Consider the following 18,353-nt stretch of genomic DNA (forward strand, 5'->3'; position numbering starts at 1 on the left):
CATAAGAGGTGGTCATATATATACGAATATATTTATAGGAGGATGAAGGTTTGAGGATGTGGCTAAAGGTTCACAAGTAATTTACTAAGAGGGTCTTTAGTTCATTTATTTATTGTTATTTTTCTTCTTGTTGAACAAATCAGTGTTTTGTGTGAGGTAAGGTATCTGAGCTAAAAGCAGTTCACATTTGAAGTCGTATTTTAATCACATACCTATGACAAATATTATTATAATATTAATATAGCCTATTTAATTTTCATCATTTGTTTCCAATTACTAATACATCATTATTCAAAAACATATATGTATATATATATATATATATAGTGAAAATTATAGCATTTATAACCACTGTATACATATTAATAAATATACTATAACACACTATATTGTAGCTTAGAGGATATGCTTTATTGTGTGTGTATTAATTGATTTGTCAACTATGACACCTCTTGTGAAGCATCTGTGACTGGTGTATAGACAGGTAATTATTGCAGTAATAGTCATAAAAGACAACGTCATAAATAATATGAATCTGAACAATTTATTAATTATAGATTAACTCAAGATTTATTTATTCATTATAATTATTATTCACTCTCATGACAACTGAGCAATCACTATCCACTAGCTGCGAGTTACCAATTTCCATCACGTCTGCAGCAACATGAGCACTCACCTCGGAATGAACGCATCCCGCAGGCACAACATGCTTCCCAAAATATGTTTTATTTTGGAAAATCTAGATTTTGTGTTTTGTTGCCACATCTTTGGTTATAACAAAAAAGAAATGTCACTTGTCACATTTTGCAAATCGATACATAGTGTAACATGTACTTCATGAACCACATGAATGATCCTGTTCAAAGTTGCCTCCAAGTTAAGCAATCATATTTCAGGTTCAGATCACAGACCAAAGAGCGGATGCCACTCACAGAAAAAAAAAAGAAAAAGAAATGGAACCATCAAACGTAGAAAGAAAATGGAGGAAATAAACAAGCATTTACAAAAAATATGTCCTTTATTCATTTGGCTTTAAAATGATGTTACCATATGAGCGGACAGTAGTCACTTCCTGCATGCAGTTCACTAAAACACTACAAGCGCAATGAGAGATGGCTACTGATTGCTTCATGGTGTGTATCTACAGATATGGGGACCATACATGTGTTTCGTCATGTGTCAACAGTACAGAAAGAAAAACAAAAGAAAAACGGTTCTAGAAAAAATGTAAAACAAATCCGAGGACTGGAAAAATGCACTCATATCTACAGTAAAAATGTTATTTATAATCGGCAGCAACCCGCAGACCCCAGTTGCACACACACACACTCGCTCACATAGAGAAAGATGCTTACATTCTCGCAGTCTCGCTTTCTTACATATACACACACAGAGACGTACAAATACCGACACACTCCTCACTCACACACACACTTACATGTATGACCGCCACACGTGGTTTTACATAGCAGTGGGGATAAAAAGTGCTCTTACATCAAATGTAAGTGTGATGCATACTGTGGGTCCAAATAGCTATATTATTTACAAACCAAACCACTACATTAAAACCACTCGCTTCTCAGTTAAGAACAACATGAATTTCATACAGACAGTGTGTGATATTATAACCTTTAAATGTGATATATGGTCATGTTCTAGTTGAAGAAGCAGTTAGAAAGATTTTTCTTTTTAGTATATTTCTTATTACTTTAACATAGTTTCTTTACAAGAGATGTGGGGGAGAGGTGAAGGTGAGGAGGGAGGACGACAAACGCATCGGAGGAGACACTGTGAAGCAACAGCGGACGAATGAGTCGATGTGTCACCTTGAGGAAGTCATGTTGACATTTGGGGAAATATGCAAATTAGCTGTTTTGAAGACTTTGATGGGAAGATTGATCCCACTCTCATGTCTGTATGTCAGCTAACTATGAAGGTACAGCCAGAAGTTGCTTAGTGGAAACTGGAAGCTTTGGAAAACAGCTTTACCCCAGACTCCATGCTGAATTAAGTTTCCTGCAGAATTGGTTCCACATAGTTGGGAATATACAAATGGTTCATGATAACGTACAGCTAACAGTGATACTGTCACAATAAGCTCACAAAGAAAAAGTCAACTCCACCAAGACTGAACTTAATTTATGGTCATCCAGAAAAAAAACATTGTTTGTATTGTTTATATAGTTTTCATAGCTGCTTTGCAGGCCCACATAATCAACACAGAAGCTGCAGTACCGCAGTTTGACCGCCAGGTCTGCTCACAGTTGAGTGCTGTTGCTGGGGGCGCATGAAGCTAACGGCATTACTTTGTCAGGTCAAGACACTTTTTGCTGGTTTTTGCTGTTTTGAAACTTTTTATGAGCAGAATATATAATAAAATTAATTTAAACACTACACCAGTGTTTAGTTTCAGCTGGATTCTGATTTCTGGTTTCAGAATTGATATCATGACAACGTGGAACAGACACAATTTCCAACATAACCACTACATGTTGACTTACTTTTATATTTGGGTATTTGTACAGAGTGGTGCAGACTAGCTGTTTCATGCCTCCAGTCTTTAAGTTAACACTTCCGGCTCTAGCTGCATATTTAATAAACAGATCTGAGAGTGGTATCAAACCTTTAAAAAAATGACTAAGCACATTTCCAGACATGTCGAGCTATTTCTTTAAACGTGTGTCATTCCTTCAGCTTGCATACATTCATCTTTTCTGTATTTCGAGATGTGTATTTTCTACTGAATTTGAGATGTGACAGTCCAGACAGAAGCACAATACAGATTTGAACAATCACTGATGGCACACCAGGAAATACAATGTATGTGTCCATTGTACTCCAGTGGTACGGTTGTTGTTTCAGCTTCATATACTGTATGAACCAAGAGCAGTCTGACACTGACCCTGCACCGTCCGAGCTTCCAGTGGTTTTAGTGGTTTCCAGCATTGACTTGGTCTGCCCTTGGTAATTTTACGACAGTGAAAGCAGTGGACACATTCTCACGATAATGACACAAAAAGTAGAAAACATTCTTTCTCATAAAAAAGAAACCTTGTAACCAAAAAAACATAAAAATAAATGCAGAGTACTTGTTAAGTGATACAGCGATTGTTAAATTCAAGACACTGGATTTATAGTAGTAGCAGCAGCACTAGCTACAGACAACTTAACAGTACACTCAAGTGTGTCATAGTAACAACAACCAATAGGAAAATCACAAGCGTTTGCAGAGAGGCTTTTCCATGTTCCACTCAATCACTGGCAGTGTCTGCTGGATAATTTGTTTCCATATTTCTCCTCTGAGAAGACCCTACGTAATCCTCTATGACATAATAACACTCCAATTTTACACCTACCTGGCATATCATTCCTCAACTCTTAACAATCAACGCACAAGTGTACATTTATCTACCCCCCCATTTAGAAGCTGTAAACAAATTTTCCCCATGTCTCTGATGCATTTTTTTTTTTTGTTCCTTCTCACAGAGTCTATTTCTTTCTGTCTTTCAAGTCTTTCCCTTTGTTTTCTTTTTCCCTGTTTTCTTTCTCGTATTTGTCCTTGTCCGATTTCGTCACGCTGTTGTACGAAGGCGGCGAGGCTGTGGAGGGGGTCATGTCCGTTTTGTCCGAGGTGGAGTTCTCATTGAACTTGCTGATGATCATGACGTCCTTGTCGGGGTCACGGATGCCCTCCTTCAGCTGCTCCTTGTAGATGGCAGAGGCCTTCTTCATGGCCATGCAAATCATGTACCGGCGGAAGGCTCTCTGGATTATGACGGCCGACATTTCCTCCTGTTTTCGGCGGAGCGTGGTGGTGATGGGCTCGTAAGACACCTTAGAGGGGTTAGAGGCCATGAAGCGCTCCTCCATCTGCCCGCGTAACACGTCCATCTCGCCACCTTCGCCCAGCACTCGCTTGGTGAAGGCAAACAGAATGTCAAGGCAATGGATGCGCTCTCCACTCACCATGGGCAGGTCCATGGTGATGAGCTGTATCATATTAGGTTTGGGAATGCGCAGCGGTGGATCCAGAGCATCTGCAAAATCAGAAAGCTTGCAATACTCCACGAACTGCGTGGCGTCTGGATCGAAGCGCTCCCACACTTCATAGAACATCTCAAAATCGTCCTCACTCAGTGGTTCGGCGCTCTCTTCTGTGGCTACACTAAAGTTCTCCAGGATCACAGCTATGTACATGTTGACCACAATGAGGAAGCAGATGATGATGTAACTGACAAAGAAGAAGATACCCACTGATGGGTTGCCACAGTTGCCTTTGTAGGAGTTGCCTGGGTGCTCCATCTGGCTGTCACAGTCAGGCTCCCTCTTGTTCAGTATGGGCGCCAGCAGTCCATCCCACCCAGCTGAGGTGGTAATCTGAAATAAACAGATCATACTGTTCCCAAATGTCTCGAAATTGAACATGTCATCGATCCCTGCCTCCCGCTTCACATAGGCAAAGTTGGACATGCCAAAGATGGCATAGATGAACATGACCAGAAAGAGGAGGAGACCGATGTTGAACAGGGCAGGAAGGGACATCATCAAAGCAAAGAGAAGAGTCCGGATGCCCTTGGCACCTTTGATAAGACGGAGGATACGACCGATCCTGGCCAGACGAATCACACGGAACAGTGTCGGGGACACAAAGTACTTCTCAATAACTTCAGATAAAAACATACCTGCAAAAGCAAAAACACACAAAAAAACATGAAGGACACCATTCTAATCAAATCCTACATTTTGCTAAGACACAACAAAGCATCTCCTCACCTACAATGGACAGGATCACTACAACAAAGTCAAATATGTTCCAGCCAATGGTGAAGTAATAGTGACGCAGAGAAATCATCTTGAGCATACACTCTCCGGTGAAGAGCACGATGAAGACCATGTTGATCCAGTAGAGGATTTTGGCCATCTCCTGTGTTTGGTCGTCTGTCTCCACCATCATGGTCACCATGTTAAGGCAGATGAGGATCATGATGACAATATCAAAGGCCTGCTTTGTGATGCAGTCAAAAACGCAGCCTTGAAACGCATTCTGAGAGAAAAGGAGGAAGCATTAGTCATTTTATACAGTAACTCCACTTCTAGTCCACTAGTAAGAACGGACAAAGCAGAGCATCCACTCTGAGCACTTTGACTCTTACTGTTGGCCGAGGTATAGGTTTTTGTGGTTTCTTGGAGCCCAGCTTCTTCATAGCATTGTAGTATTTCTTCTGTTCCTCTGTCATGAAGATATCCTGACCTCCTAAGTAAAAGAAACATAACAAAACTTGGTTATAACCATGTACTATGAACCCTTTTATATTTTAGAAAATGTAAACAACAAGCAACCACACATTGTGAAGACCAGTTGTCTATCTGCAGTTATATCTAGATAAATATTTTTTTTACAATTTTTTAAAATACTGGCAAAGTCCACAGAAGAATGTTCAGTTCTTTGTTAATAAACATGCTAACCTAGATATTTCAACTTGATTTATGTTATAAGACTGTGTGTCTTCAAGGCTACACTAGATATTTAGGATTTATCGTATTTGAGTCAAGGTGGATTCAGGATGACAGTCAATCAATTTTGATTTGTTTAGTTTCTATTGCATTCATGATGATTCACTTACTTTGAAAATCTGTGTTGCATAAAGCACTTTTTAGAATTCTGTGAATGTTTCTCTTTTAATACTGTTTCTTCTGTTTGTTTTGTTTTCTTAAGTCCACATTTCAGATTACGTTGTACACATATTTACTGGTTAAAGAACTAAAAGCCAAAGATTTTGTTTTCTAGGCAAGTGCAAATGACTAAAATATCACATTAATATGTTTTAGGCTTCCACTGGCAAAACAGTTAATCAAAAATAATCTAGTACACATAGACCAGCAGTGGCAAACCGTGGTTCTAGAAATCCACTGTCCTGCTTGTTTTTCTAGCTGCCCCCGTCCTTCGCCTAAATAGAGCCAACTACCAAGATCAATCTCAATGGATTTTGGATTTGAAAATCCAGCCTTAATCTGGAATAAGATAATTAGTTATGCTTAAGTCAATGGACATTACTACCATTACTACTAATTAATCAACTTATAAATATTTTTTGAAGTCATTTTTAAAAGCAAATATATAAATTCATTACTCTTTTGTTCATCCGGGCTTATAGTATATGATAATAAACTTAATCTCTTTTAGATTATAAGTGTTGGTTGGACAAGGCAGGTAAGAAATAGTGACATTATAAACCAAATTATTCAAATTTCAGTCAACTGAGAAAACGATTACATTCATTGATAATAAAAAATAATTACTTGAAGCATGATTACTGAACAGAACCATATTAGATATCATTCTCAGTGGTGGCAAAGATTCCTGTGTGTCCAATTTAGATCTATGACTCACTAGCAAGGAAAGCTTCTGTCTTGTAAAACCAAACAAGGCTTCATCAGAGAATGGGCACATTCATCAATCAGTGGAAAACAATACACCTGTGCACCTGCAGGACGTTCATCCAATCTCTTTTTAATATCATGTCATTGTTTATTCAACACTACTTCCAGGCTTTGGCTTGTTGTTATCAGCTGTGGGTATTTGTTCTTTATTTGTTTTGGTTATTATTTTACTTGTATTCATTTTTTCCATTGGAAGTGTGATGATGGACAGGTTTGATTTTTTCTGCTGACTGATGATCCCATGGTGCTTCTATTAGATCTTTAAAGAGAATTTGTTGTAAAACCAGAGCAGACTTTCTGTATTAAGCTTTAATCACAAGATAAATGCAAAAAGTTCCATGTCTTCTCATTAATAAACAACATGAATTCTTCTCTCTATATCATGAACGAGGCATCACACTCTGAGTTCTGCTCACTGAGTGTGTGATACAAGTCTGGAGGGAGGACTGGTGTCAGCACTGAACAACCATCTGTGGCTGTGGGGCTGCTGAACCACACCAACTCATACAGTGTCTCACTCAGTCAGTCAAGTCAGACCTGCCAGCACACAGCAAACATAGAGCAAACCCCCACCCATCCCCCCCTCACCGCCTCTCCACCTCGTTGGCGTTGCAAGTCCTACTTGTTAACACTTGGTTGAATGGAGGGCACATTTCCCGACTGCATTCACTGTGACAGTGCATGCTTATATGTGTGTGTGCAGGCAGGCTGTTTCTCAGTGACTCATGCACTCTCAGTTATCCCTGCCAGCGGCAGGTCGTCACTGTGCTATGGATAATCATTATTCTGTAGCTCTCTTCTTTCTTTAACACAGTTGTGGGTCTGCTTTGGCTAATTCTGTGCTTCAGTTGCTTTATACCAAGGAGATGTATGTGGTTGGCACAGTGTGGCACAGGTCTGGTACCTGTTGGCTTCCCATTACAATTGAAAAAACAAAACACCAGAAGCCAAAACCAAAGCTGTGAATATCAACAATAATAACAGCACATTTTGTATCAGATCACCAAAATTTTAAGCGAGCAAAAACATTGGAAAATGAAACTGGCAGGTGTTTCTTCTTTGAGACTGTTACTGTGTGCAACTTATCTTTTTCTTCTGCTGGTTGAAGTTGTCGATGATGACACCAATGAACAGGTTCAGTGTGAAGAAGGACCCAAAGATAATGAAGATGACAAAGTAGAGGTACATGTACAAGTTCACCTCATACTCGGGCTGGGCTTCCACCTAGAACAACACAGAGCACATCAACAAAACGTTCTGATCACTTGTGTACAACACTTGATGAAAAAAGAGATGGTTGCAATAAGTTGATGGATGCATTAACGTTTGCATGAACAGACATGCAAATGCCTGTTTTCAGCACCAAAACACTTACACCTCTCGAATCCACAGCTGCATACATGATGTCCATCCAGCCCTTAAATGTTGCCTGTGTGCAAATGAGAGAAGAGTCAGTGTATCAAGTGGGAGATTGTGTTAACGCCTTCCACACAACATTATCAGTTTCTACTAACAGCTATGCTCTGGGAAAAGAATCACTAAATTTGGGGAAATATAATTATTTAACCACTTTGGAAAACTTTAATCCCTAAATTATGTACTGTACTGTATGTACTGTTATGTACTGATTTGTTATGTACTGTAAAGCCAAATGACAAATTTGGGAATAATACTGCTTTGAAATCCATGTGTATATTCTGACATTGCCACTTCGATCTTTATTTAGCCTTTTATGCATCTGCTTTTTTCCTAGTCCTTCTAGAAACTAGTATGATTGTTAATATGATCCCTATGGATAATCTTAGTATAGACAACACTGGCATCAATTACACTACAGCTAAACAATTCAAACAAATAGATGATTTTAACACAGACTGAGTTGGTCTTCTTGGTGACAATATTCCAGTCCCAGTCCTGACACAAGTGGTTCCTGGCTCTAAATGAGCAAAGAGTTTGTGCCACTCCACAGTTTTCCTGATCAAGAACCAGTTCTTTGGTTGCTAAAATGCAAAACATGGTTCAAAACTGGTGGAACTTCAACTTGGCTTGGTGGGAGAAGGGTATGAGATTAAACTCACCACTTGCAACAAAGCCAGATAGCCGGCCCCGACATTGTCAAAGTTGATTTTGACATTCTTCCAGCGGGCGCTGTCGTTGACCAAGTTCAGGCAGTCAGACTTGTTGTTGACGATGCTGATGGGTAAGAGCTCATCGTTGGTGGTGTTGACGCAGTAATAGTACTTCCCTGCAAACAGGTTGACACCCATGATGCTGAAGATGAGCCAGAAGATGAGGCAGACCAACAGCACGTTCATGATGGACGGGATGGCCCCCAGCAGAGCGTTTACCACAACCTGGAGAAGTTGAAGTAAAAAGACAAACTCAGCACTTTTCTGTTGCTTGAAAAGAGGTCTCTGCTTGCCAAAATACAGAATACTGTTTTATTTTAGGTAAATAGCCATTAAAATCATCTAATTAAATGTTCTTAAATAAATAAATAAATTTAATTGAGCTGTAAACCTGATGCTTTCAAAACAAAAGCCAAGACTGGTTTAAAAAACATATTACCAAGTGTTTTTCAAGGCTTTATATATTAATAATAGTAATGTCTGAACACATAAAGCTCTTAATACCATATACCACATATTTGAAAAGAGAATTTCACAACATGGTGGAAAAGAAGGTGGATAGGTGAAAAAGTTCAGAATTGATAGGTAAAAAAGCAAAACAGAAAAAAACCTTAGAGAGGCGGGATGAAGTCACAACATTTTGTTTGACTGTAAATGAAAAAAGACACACAACAAAGAAAAAATTACAGGTCAAAGGCACCACACAAGCAATGTCAGAAAACAATGTCTGAGAACAGCTATATACAGTAATCCATTGACAGAATGTGAACAAAGTCATGCAGATAGAAGAAGTACAGTTGAATTGCCAGGAAAAGATAACTTTAGAAACTGTAGTGAGCATGCAGTCAGGCCTAACAAGCCACAGCATTTAACATCATGTCTATATAACCAACATCAAATCAGAGCATGTGAGATAAATTCATGGGCAAGCTCAAAGTAGCTGAAAGTGGACGAGCTTCAGTTTAGGTCAGAATTCAGAAAATATAAACTGCTAGCCTGGCTCTTTGGCAAAGCTAAAAAACACATCTGTCTACTACATTGAAAGGCTAGATAGGCTAAACATTTACTGTAAACACTACAATCTTCATTTTGAACCGTACCAATCTTGACAGCATGCAGACGTAGTTAGTGGTTGAAAGTAAAATCAACACAAACTAATCTAACTATGCACCTAACCTTGCTTTCAGCTGGCCCATAAACCATAACAATGTAAAAGTGATTTCTGTGTCCCTGTTATTCCTCGTGTCCTTACCCTCATGCCCTCAAACCGAGACAGGGCCCTCAAGGGCCGGAGGGCTCGCAGTGTCCTCAGAGATTTGATGGCGCTAAGTTCAGAGTAGCCCAGAGCATTGGCTACAAGGCTGACCAAGGACACCTGAGAAGGATAATGTCATAGACAAATAGGGAGAAAGGTGAGAAATGAAACCTCACAGTCAGCTGAGCCAGGGTGCTTGAGCAGGGTGGTTAAATAGCAATTGATTTGTCTCACAAATAAAAGAAATGTGACATTTAGATAACAGCGTCATCAGAACCTAACTACATGCAATCTAATAAACAGTTTAAAAGCCGTGCAATACATTTTTATTGACATTACTGATGTTGTTGTGCTGCTGAATTGTGCTGCATTATACCAAGAGGGGTTTCTCTAATATTGCCTGCACTCGCTGAAGCTGTTGTTATTACAAATGAATGTCTGTCAGCACAATAATTACGAATAGCTTGATGTTTAGAAGTATTTCACTCCCTCCTTTGCATACAAGCATAAAAATTGTATCTAGTTATGCTTTTAATATTTGAAAACAAATAAGCCTACTTCAAAAATGCAAAATGTCAAACAATTCCTTAAGTTAGACTGTGTTTAATTTATTTTTTTCAGGTTGGAAGATTCCTAATGGATGAATACATTCAATAAAATACATACATCTACAATGAGGAAGTCGAGCCAGCACCAGGCGTTGGTGAAGTACTTGACAAAGCCATATGCCACCCACTTCAAGAGCATTTCCAGAATGAAGACATAAGTGAAGACCTTGTCTGCGTACTCCAACACTGTCTTGATGGTCCTTCGCTGCTCGATGTAAATGTCCTCAAATGCCTGTACAGTAGGGAACAAACAATAAGACTGCTAATAGGAAAAAATGAGATGTTAATTATGAAACTCTGTGATGTGCACGGCAGCAGGGGCTCGATTTGAAAAAGAGATGTAGCAGTACATCAGTAGATAGCTAGTTTCTAATACTGCAATTATTAATAATAAATTCAATGTTTCACCTTCACAATTGAGAATATGACCTACTGGTTTTTTTTTCACCTTAGAAATAAATAGAAAGGAAATAGACAGTTTTTCTCAGCTTTCACCTGGTGTCCTGATTTGCACATGTGAAGCCAGTGAACATTTTCACATATGTAGCTGTTTTTTGTGGTAAATTGATAAAATGTTGGAAAAAAAAAAACAATTTCTCTTTCACATGTGATTGATGATCTTCAACTTTTTATACAATATAAAGTGACATTGTTGCAGCTAACATATTAAAAATATTATGCTGAAAAAATCAATGAGAGCATAGCAAGATAATAAAAACTCTCTACAGAGAGGACCAAGGCTGACATTTAAAGCCAAGAGCCTCCTGCTGTGCTAATCGCTTATCAGACATATGTTTATACGTTAAAAGTAACTGTGTTGAAAACCATTTTTAGGTCACAAACAACACATTCATCTACTTACCAGTGCTCCACTGCTGAGCAGGATCATGAATATGATAAAGGATTCAAACCAGTTGTGCTCCACTATGATAAAGCAGGTTTTCCTGAGCGTCCACCAGCTCTTGTAATTAACACCTTCCTCGTTAACCTGGCACCACTGGAATCTGCGCACACAGCCTGTAGATAGAAAGCAAACAGGAGACTGAGAAATGGCCACAGGAATATGGAGTCCACATTGACTAAAGGAGATTGTAGGATCAAACCAAACAACACTGTGTGTGCCTCACTTGCTCCGTTTGCATGGTGAAGTGTCTTTTCAAATTTCTATGACATTTTAAAAAGACTGAAAATAACGTCTCCATCTATTACTGTCATGTGTAATATTATCCGTTGGGTACATCAAGATTATTAGCTGGTGCTTAGTTTTTATTTTTCTAATTAAATGTATTTGTCAGTGTCTTTTTTACTTTACTTGCTTAATCAATGGACTGACTTTGGAATATTTTGCCAGTTCTTGCAATTTAGTTTCCAAAATAGTTTTCAATCAAGTTTTTTTTATGCACACAGTGGAATATGTTTATAAAAACAGGTGGACAGGGAATGGCACACATTATTCTGTTTGCCAGAGTTGCAGAAAATGTGATTAAAAAAACAACCAAATTATAACCAAAGAAATATTGGAGATATTCAAAACAGTTCTGAAGGTGTGTCAGATAAAATGTCAGGTTACATTACAAAACCGAGAGAATCCCACAGGCTTCTTTTCTTTCAGTCCTGCTGAGCATTTGTATTCACTGTCATTCAGCGGTGAGTATGACACAGCAGTGCTAAGCACAGCATTTAATGCGATGTACTCTACGTCTTGAAATGTGCTATGGAAGCATTTCATCTCCCACCTTTCTTACTGTGGCCCACTTTCCCACTACCCATCAACCTCCCTGACTATCACCCTCACGTCTCTCTCACCCTCTGTGAAGCAGGCCTCTGGGTCCAGTGACTCCTCTGGCTCAAGTTCCACTGAGTCAACCCCATCACCTGGGGGGCGAATATCAACTGTGCTCCCTTCGGATGAGCTCAGAGGCTGAGGCTCCACATCAAGCTTCTGCATGATTGAGGAAGAAAAAAACAGTACAAAGTTACAGTGCAGTGCATGAAGGCACAGAGGTTCAGTGGTTCTAGGAGCCAACCTTCTGAGCTGGTTATTATTGTGATTCTCCATTCACATGTGCTCCGCCACAACTGTATACCTTAGTATAGGCACCATAATAGCTCACAGAGTTGGGCTCTCATTGTCATTGTTATCATCATCATCTCATGCAGCATCGATCAAATGTACCTACAGGCTTTGATATTAATTTTATCTGATGGATCAAATCAGATTATGTGGCAAAACACAACAGAGGGGAGGTTGGCAAAACAGAAATGCACTGTGGGTACGTTTGATGTGACTTCAGTTTGAGGAAGAGTGCATGCAGTATTCCAGTGCATTATCAATCCAAGCCTGAAATAGTACCAAGCAGAACGTGTGCTCAAGTATTTTCATGTCCACTGAAAAATGGCCCCAAGTCAATTTTTTTTACAATGTCTACAATTGCAGTTAAGTATACTTCCCCACCTGTAAGCTAGAAACCACCCGCAAAAGCACTGTAGAGTATTTTCCTCAGTGACATGAAAACACATTATTTCCATTCCTTAAAAGCAGTGTACGAGCTTCTTCTGTTTGTATTGAAGTAGACGGTTAACCACATTAGCTTACCAGCAAAAACCAGTACTGTGCACTGTATATAAGACAGCATGTAGTCTGGCATTCCTTTGCTCCCATTTGTAAAACATAGTGAATTAGCACCCATGCATACCCAGAAAACATACAGAACTAAGTGTGATACTTACATACACATGTAAGGACAAGTGTTGCTGCAGTTGTCAAGTTTATTTTACTCTGTTTTCCTAAATCTGAATTTTGAACCCTGGCAACACTCCACTGAAACCCTAAAACAATCTTTGTTTTTGCAGTAATGTATTTTACAGTATCATCTGCATATAGTGAGAGTTTTGGGAGTTGTGAGGCTTCCTATCGGTTTTTTCTTTGAGCAAACTTGGTGTCATGGGGCCTCATGTCTGATCTGCCTCACATGTAAAGTAAAGGACCATGTCATCCTAGACAGTGCAGCAGCCCTGATTGCCGTGGGACCCAGCTAATACGGCATGGGAATGATGGAAGCATGCTGCTCACAAGTACATCATTTTCTGGAAGGGTATTTTCCTCCAGTTTCTTTTTCTTTCCCTCAGCAAGAGAGCAATTCCAGTTTTTCTGGGGTTTCTATGAGGTGTTTATCCTTAAGCTAACATGCTTATATTTGGAAGATGTTTTGGCAGATTTTACTATATTTATGTAAGCTGGGTGACAAGATAGCTGCAGTGAAACCAAAGTGGATAACACAGGTGTAGAAGCATACAGAACAAGCCCAACTAGTCCACAATAGCTCTATATACCCTATAAGGTAGGAGTCAATGTAATTTGGGGCGGAGCTTCTTCAATTTTATACTCAAGGAGGACAAAAAATGAAGAAACAACCCTAGTTCACTTTTTCATCAAACACTACATAAACCTACTGCCATGTGTTATCCATTATGCTACCTTTCAGTAATCTGTGTTGATTCATTTGTGTTTCGTAATTATCCCACTGCAAAGAATTCTGCGAAGAATCTTTCATCATTCCACTAATGTTGGAGTATCACAGAAAACAAGTACATATTCACATTTCATGTGTGTATGCATAGGCTATGAACCAGACAAATGAATTTTGTCAAACTACAGCAAAATTCATTCCTGCATTCTCTCTCTTTTCCCCCCTCATTCTCCTCCACCTCCTCTCTTCCTTCATTCTCAAGCTCAGAGTGTTGGATGCCAATCAAGTCCCAAAACCAAGTCAAAACCAAGCAATGCAATCAAAAGCAAAGATCATGTTAGATGAGTTCGTCTACCAATGGAAAAATGTGGTGTTGCTCATTCCTAATGGTTTGTAACTGCAATACAGCCTGATGCTTGGGGGTAAATTATGAAGGGGGGAGAGGGTAAAGGGAAAACTTACAGCATTGAGTGTGCTGCTGTATGGGGTAGGGGGGGTAGGGGGTATAAAGCAAAGAGGGTGGGGCGGAGGGCAGACCAGGCAAAGAACAAAAATGGGCAATCCATTGAAGGTATGAGAAAAAATATGTTGTCTGTAAATGGCATCCTCATGGTTAGTGCTATGGTACAATAAAGTGGTCTTACAAGTCTCCTCTCACTGAAAACCTTGAGAACGCCTGTGACACCGCTGCAATAACAAATGGGGGGGTTAAACAAAGTCATAAGTCATACACCAAAAGCCAGCATACACCCTCAAGTCTCCCTTCACTGTTTAGACAAAGGCTCAGTGGGGAAATTGGTTAGCCACAAAGAACAACAGTTTAGATACCCAGAAGCATATTCCTTAATAGAGGGTGGAATTTTTATACTGGCAATGACATTTGACACTCTTGTCGATCTCACACAGCAGGCACACAAACAGCATACACCTAATCCTCACTGTGCAGCTCTAAGTGAATAAACTAATTTTTGCTTTCTAATTTGAGTTTAAAACTGCAAACATGTTGACCCCATGGGTAACAAATGTTTAAATAGCTTGTAAATTGTGAATATCAGGAAATCAGCAGCCCTTGGATGATGTTCTTGTTTTGAATCAAAGGGAATTGGCACCACACCCATAGTGGCAGGTTGACATCACCAGGGAGCACAGTCCTAGTTAAGCCTGGTAACACTTAATAGTAAAGTGGTAAAGGCCTATTCTCTGTTAAAAAAAGGGAATTGGTCACAAGAAAGTAATACTTCATGCAAATTATGTACCAATTGAATTTGTTAAAATGCTGGAAATTTAGCTTTAGTATCTGACATTCACCGATCTATTTTGGTACGCTATTACTCAGCAACATATGGAGCGAGCTTAGATCACCTCTCTTAACAGTCTGCTGCTTCATTAATTTCCTTTTGACACATGCACACATATGTGCTTTGATTCCCCCATAACATGGAACAATAAATTAAACAGTCTCTTTAGCAGGTGTGCATAGCAGTGCGCTGCAGTTGCTGACTAGTCAACCATGCAACACTGTACCCAAACACGCTGACACATACACTCTAATTAGCACATTTAGAAAGTGAAGCTGATACACAGGTCAAAGGTCACTTAGATTCACCAAATCTTGTCTTGCTGCCAACAGCTTCAGAACTGAGTAAGAAAGGCAGAAGATTCCCTCAGTAGCACAGCATGACACATGAGTCAGCAGATACAATATTTTCAAGGTGCTTGACTGTTTTGTTTTTTGTAAAAGCCATCTCTGTGTATATCCTGACATATTCATCAACTGAATAGCACGTTTTGTTGGGTTTTACACATACAGTATAAATAAGTTACAAAAATACGAAAGCTGGGATTTCCTGACAGATACCAGTCTTCTTACCTCTTTGCTGCCCTCTACGTCAGATGAGTCGCTGCTGAAATCTTCTGTGTTAAGGTTCTCAAAGTCTGACTCACCGACAGCGATGGGCACTGTGACTGTCAGACTGGGGTTATGAATAAATGACATGTAGTCACACTCCTCTATTGGGTACTTCCCCGTAGTGTCCCCACTAACTCCAACCACCAGCCCTCCTGGCCGTCCATTTCCCTCTGTCATGTAAACCCCACTGGGGTCTTTGGTGATCTCCACAGTGTGGTTGGAGATGCAGTTGCCCTTGCCATTACTGTGCAGCTCATCCAGTGGTTTGCTCTCCTCAGCCAGACCAGAGCCTTTACCACCCCCACTAAAGCAGAGGCTCTGGAAAGATTGCCGCACAGTAGCTTTGACAAACGCGATGCCCCGCTGAATCCGACCCACGGCAATCTGCAGGTTGTTCATTTCACTGTCCTCATCAGTTGCTGCCAGGTTGTCAGCACTGAATGAGCTCAGGAGGAGAGCCAAAAACAGGTTTAGAACCTAGGAAGAAATGAACAGTGAGTGCAAGGAAACTGAATGTATCACATCTGTGCATCACTGATTTTACTTGATAACAATTTCAGTCAATAAATATATGATAGATACTTAAACAGCAACAAAATGTAAAATATATTTAATTTAACTAATGTCTGAATCTTTATATTTCTATTACAATATTATGAAAAATATATAATGAAAAACGAAAAGGGAGAATGCCATACCACAAGATTTCCAATGACCATGACCATCATAAAGACGATGAGGCACATTGTTTGTCCTGCGACCTCCATGCAGTCCCACATAGTCTCTATCCACTCTCCGCACAGCACCCGGAACACAATGAGGAAGGAGTGGAAGAAGTCGTGCATGTGCCAGCGGGGCAGCACACAGTCCTCAGAAATCTTACACACACACTCCTTGTAGTTCTTGCCAAAAAGCTGCATGCCCACCACGGCAAAGATGAAGACGATGATAGCCAGCACCAGAGTCAGGTTCCCCAAAGCGCCCACTGAGTTGCCAATGATCTTGATCAGCATGTTCAAAGTGGGCCATGACTTGGCCAGTTTGAAGACCCTTAACTGTTAAAAAAAACACATGTATATGTAAAAAGCAGCATGTGATAATATTCTATTAAAAACATTGGTTCATAATACCTGTGTTGTGTAACAGATTTTACAGCAGTTTGTTTCATAAATGTGAACTTTAAACTTTACGGTAAGAGTTCCTAGAAGCCATTACGTAATAAAATGAATGAATGTTTATTATTAGGTAAAACGATCATAGGTTATTTAGGTGTATGTTTAGTCTTAATGGATGAAAGATCACTAGATTTGATCATAAATGCTGTAGCAGCGCAGCAGCAATGATAGAAACCTAATCAGGTGAACAGAAAATAACACACTTTGCTCCGGGGGACACAACAACTCTCAGTGGAGCCTTTCGTGTACTGCACAAAAGCTCTCATTACATCATTGTCTCATTAATAGCATCAATGTTTGTGAGAGAGCCACTGTGGCTTGACCCCAAAAGCAACAAGCAGATGAATCCTGTACCGTAGCTTCCGTAATGATAATACGTGTTCCTACCAATCTAAATGACCTGAGTACAGACAGGCCTTCTACGTTGGCCAAACCAAGCTCCATCAAGCTGAGACTGACGATAATGCCATCAAAGATGTTCCAGCCCTCCTGGAAGTAGTAGTAGGGATCCAGGGCGATGATCTTAAAGCACATCTCTGCTGTGAAGATGCCTGTGAAGACCTGATGATGAAGAAAGTAACATTCATCATGACTATATTTTATTTATGACTTTGACCGGTTCAGAATTTGTAGCCGTGCACATCACAAGACACTTGCCAGGTTTCCGACTGAGAGAACGGTATCAAATTCCTTAGTCATAGGGTAATGCTCCATGGCCATGAAGAGAGTGTTTAGGACGATGCAAACTGTGATGGTCAGATCCACAAATGGATCCATGACCACCATGTTGATGACCTCTTTGATTTTCAGCCAGGCTGGACAACAATCCCAGATCAGGCAGGTGTTGGCAAATCTATACCAACATGGGGGACACTTTTGTCTTGACTCTTCAAGCTCTGGAAAATGACACATGAACACATTCCATTATAATCCTCTTATTCATGCCTCGTCGTGCTACAGGTAAGTCAATACCTTTTAATTTATATAAATGTATATACTGTTTCCTTCTCTCCTGATTTGTATGCCATGATGAGACAAGAACAAAATAAGGCAAGAATGACAAAGGCCTGACCTTCCATGGTGTTGGTGAGGATACTGGCCACACTCATGGCTCTCTGCCTGCCCCCTGGTTCTTCTAAATAATCCATGGATGGCTGGTGAAAACCTGACCGGCGTTTCTTCAGCTCAGTATCTGTAGTGGTCCCCTAAAAAAACAGAACAAAATAATGAGCAGGAATCCCAATAAAAGATCTGTGACTTATTTTTCTTATTGTCAACCAGTCACATGAAAAGTCCTCAACCAGTAGTGAAATTTTCTATCTGGTGTGATTTGTCCTATTCCTCTGTGCCATTCCTCAGCCTC

The 18,353-nt window shown here is 39.8% G+C and overlaps 1 protein-coding gene across 3 annotated transcripts in view; it reads right to left on the minus strand.

Moving 5' to 3' along the window:
- Positions 1–603: 603 nt before the first annotated feature.
- scn1lab (sodium channel, voltage-gated, type I like, alpha b) overlaps positions 604–18,353 on the minus strand; it is a 33,987-nt gene continuing 16,237 nt past the window's right edge. For all 3 annotated transcript variants that reach the window (XM_026363351.1, XM_026363352.1, XM_026363350.1), the window contains exons 13-27: positions 18,063–18,195; positions 17,648–17,886; positions 17,378–17,551; positions 16,514–16,870; positions 15,777–16,292; positions 12,243–12,378; positions 11,299–11,453; positions 10,495–10,668; positions 9,826–9,948; positions 8,523–8,798; positions 7,820–7,873; positions 7,531–7,668; positions 5,157–5,261; positions 4,777–5,047; positions 604–4,685 (exon numbers count right to left, since the gene is read on the minus strand). In XM_026363351.1, coding sequence (XP_026219136.1) covers positions 3,493–4,685; positions 4,777–5,047; positions 5,157–5,261; positions 7,531–7,668; positions 7,820–7,873; positions 8,523–8,798; positions 9,826–9,948; positions 10,495–10,668; positions 11,299–11,453; positions 12,243–12,378; positions 15,777–16,292; positions 16,514–16,870; positions 17,378–17,551; positions 17,648–17,886; positions 18,063–18,195 — 4,044 coding nt within the window. In that variant the 3' untranslated portion in view covers positions 604–3,492. The remainder of the gene's footprint in view (positions 4,686–4,776; positions 5,048–5,156; positions 5,262–7,530; positions 7,669–7,819; positions 7,874–8,522; positions 8,799–9,825; positions 9,949–10,494; positions 10,669–11,298; positions 11,454–12,242; positions 12,379–15,776; positions 16,293–16,513; positions 16,871–17,377; positions 17,552–17,647; positions 17,887–18,062; positions 18,196–18,353) is intronic.

Source organism: Anabas testudineus, chromosome 2 (assembly GCF_900324465.2).
Source record: "Anabas testudineus chromosome 2, fAnaTes1.2, whole genome shotgun sequence".
Lineage (NCBI taxonomy): Eukaryota > Metazoa > Chordata > Actinopteri > Anabantiformes > Anabantidae > Anabas > Anabas testudineus.